Source organism: Hyla sarda, chromosome 6, assembly GCF_029499605.1.
Source record: "Hyla sarda isolate aHylSar1 chromosome 6, aHylSar1.hap1, whole genome shotgun sequence".
NCBI classification, from domain to species: Eukaryota; Metazoa; Chordata; class Amphibia; order Anura; family Hylidae; genus Hyla; species Hyla sarda.
This window is the reverse complement of record NC_079194.1, coordinates 271,502,842-271,505,341: the sequence shown is the minus strand read 5'-3', so window position 1 is coordinate 271,505,341 and position 2,500 is coordinate 271,502,842. Positions and strand designations below refer to the sequence as shown.

At 41.3% G+C, this 2,500-nt stretch overlaps 1 protein-coding gene across 4 annotated transcripts in view; it reads left to right on the top strand.

Annotated features, from left to right (window-relative positions):
* The window catches only part of SLC29A2 (solute carrier family 29 member 2), an 81,457-nt gene that overhangs the window by 74,337 nt on the left and 4,620 nt on the right, over positions 1-2,500 (top strand). For all 4 annotated transcript variants that reach the window (XM_056527321.1, XM_056527322.1, XM_056527323.1 and 1 more), the window contains exon 12: positions 1,135-1,340. In XM_056527321.1, coding sequence (XP_056383296.1) covers positions 1,135-1,340 — 206 coding nt within the window. The remainder of the gene's footprint in view (positions 1-1,134; positions 1,341-2,500) is intronic.

The following is a 2,500-nucleotide window of genomic DNA, read 5'->3' as shown; positions in this document are numbered from 1 at the left end:
TTTCCGTACACACCAGCCGTGACTTCGTGCCTGCAGAGACCTGACATTGCATCAAAGCAAGGTGAACCGTACCATATCTTCTTTTCTTGTCACGTGCCAGAACGTAAAGGGGTACTCCACCCCTAGACATCTTATCCCCTATCCGAAGGATAAGGGGATAAGATGTCCGATCGCAGGGGACTGCAGCTGGGACCCCCGCGATCTGTGCAGCACCCGGCGTTCATTTAGAGCGCTGGGTGCAGGCGGCGGGGGTCGTGACATCATGGGCATGCCCCCTCAATGCAAGTCTATGTGACGGAGTGTGGAGACCGTAACCCGGCCATACCCAAGATGGCAGTCAGCTGTCCACTTGTTTATTCACCATATACATGTTGTTCCTATATCAGTGTGCATGTTTATACTAATGGTAAGAGAGAAATAGGCTGAAAACGAAAGGCATGTTGAAATCAGACATCATCTGATCCTACAGCAATGGGCAAGTTTGGCTGATTTTCTGTTTATGTTCTGCCCTTGTTGGCAAGCACCTGAGCGTATATTTGATAGGGTGATTGCCCAAATATGTCCCATTGCTGTGTTGTATAACAATAAATGGAATATATTGCGTGTCATATAGCACTTGCTGATATTTGTAAGGCTAACGCCATATTTAGGGGGAATCTTCAAGTACACGTGATGTTTCCATTGCCTTTAATTCACAGGTATGCCAAAATAGTGTCCTTAACAGTTCCTATAAATGCTGTATAATGTTGTGTTTTAGTACTTCCGAGGTCTATTCACACCTACAGTTTCCTGTGAATATTTGAAGCTGTAGATTTACATTGAAGTCTACAGTATCCAATATGCCCAGAATACTGTACGTGTGAATTGACCCTAAAGGGATATTTTGGATCTGGAAGATGTCACAAGAGGAACCCTAAGGGAACAAGAAAGTACTCATAACCCAACAACATACCAAATAAGATATATTCAGAATGCTCCATTTATCTATTCTGAATACTTATTTAAATAAATTGTATTCTGTATTGGGAAAAATACTACTACATGGGCACTGTGATCCAAGACCCTGACTTTGTAAATGGTTTAATATATTACTGTGTTATACCGGTCTAACTGTATCTTTTCTCTTTCTCGTAGCCTGGTCCTGATTGTAAATACCTACCTTTACTCGCAGCAAGCCGCTTTATATTTGTACCTCTCTTCATGTTGTGTAACGTTACTAGATCCGACCGCTATTATCTACCAACTTTATTCTACCATGATGTTTGGTTTATCATCTTCATGATCTTCTTTTCTGTCAGCAATGGCTATTTCGTATCCCTTCCCATGTGTTTGGCACCCACGTGAGTATCAAATTCAGCAAACTAAGCTTGGATTTTGTTGTTATGTTTATGTGAATATATGACTAGCAGTCCATTTAAGTGATTTCTGTGTTCAGTTTATTTGTTCATGTACAACTTAAAGGCCTTTCTGACACCATACGGTTGTAACATGAAATGTTCATTCATATAAGAAAGGTTACAATTACCCGGTTGAGAGAACCCTTCTGTACAGGCATCTTCGTGTAACGATTATTGATCTTATCCAGATTAGTTGGATTGTCTAAAACACTGTTGTGGCCACTTCAATATTTACTGCAGTTCGTCTTGCAATTGCTGTACTTTAAGTGGTGATGTAAGGAACTGCAATGTTGTCCCATTTAAGTTAATGGGACGACACTGCAGTTCCTTTTTGTTGCCACTAATAAAAATACAGCAGTTAAAGGACAAGCAGTGTTACCTAATGATGGGGATGCAGAGCTTGCACAACCACCCTGGCTTCTTTAAACAGCTGATCAGCGGGGACCCAGCCTAGTGTTGGGCTGCTGCCGATGTTATGATGAACTATCTGGAGTAATATCTACCTGCAGTTTGTTTAACCTAAAATAAAAGACCAAATGCAAACGCCACAAAAATTGCAGCTAAGTATTATGTGAATCCAGTGTAACACTTCGTTACATCCCTTTGTGTTTTAATTGCTGTCAGTAAATGAAACCCTTTATTTTTCATGTTTAGGGGCTCAACATTTCACCATTAAATGGGTAATCCGCTAATCAACGTTTGGAACACACTGTTCCGAATGCTGGAGCCGAGAGCTCATGACGTCATAGCCTCGCCCTCTCATGATGTCACACTCTGCTCCCTTAAAGGGGTACTTTTATTTATTTTTAAATCAACTGGTGCCAGAAAGTTAAACAGATTTGTAAATTACGTCTATTAAAAAATCTTAATCCTTCCTGTACTTATTAGCTGCTGAATACTACAGTAGAAATTCTTTTCCGTTTGAAACACAGAGCTATCTGCTGACATCATGAGCACAGTGCTCTCTGCTGACGTCTCTGTCCATTTTAGGAACTGTCCAGAGTAAAAGGAAATCCCCATAGCAAACATGCTGTTCTGGACAGTTCGACCATGTTTTTGCTTGCGGTCAGGAAGCTGCATACGGCCGAAAAAGCAGCCGACCG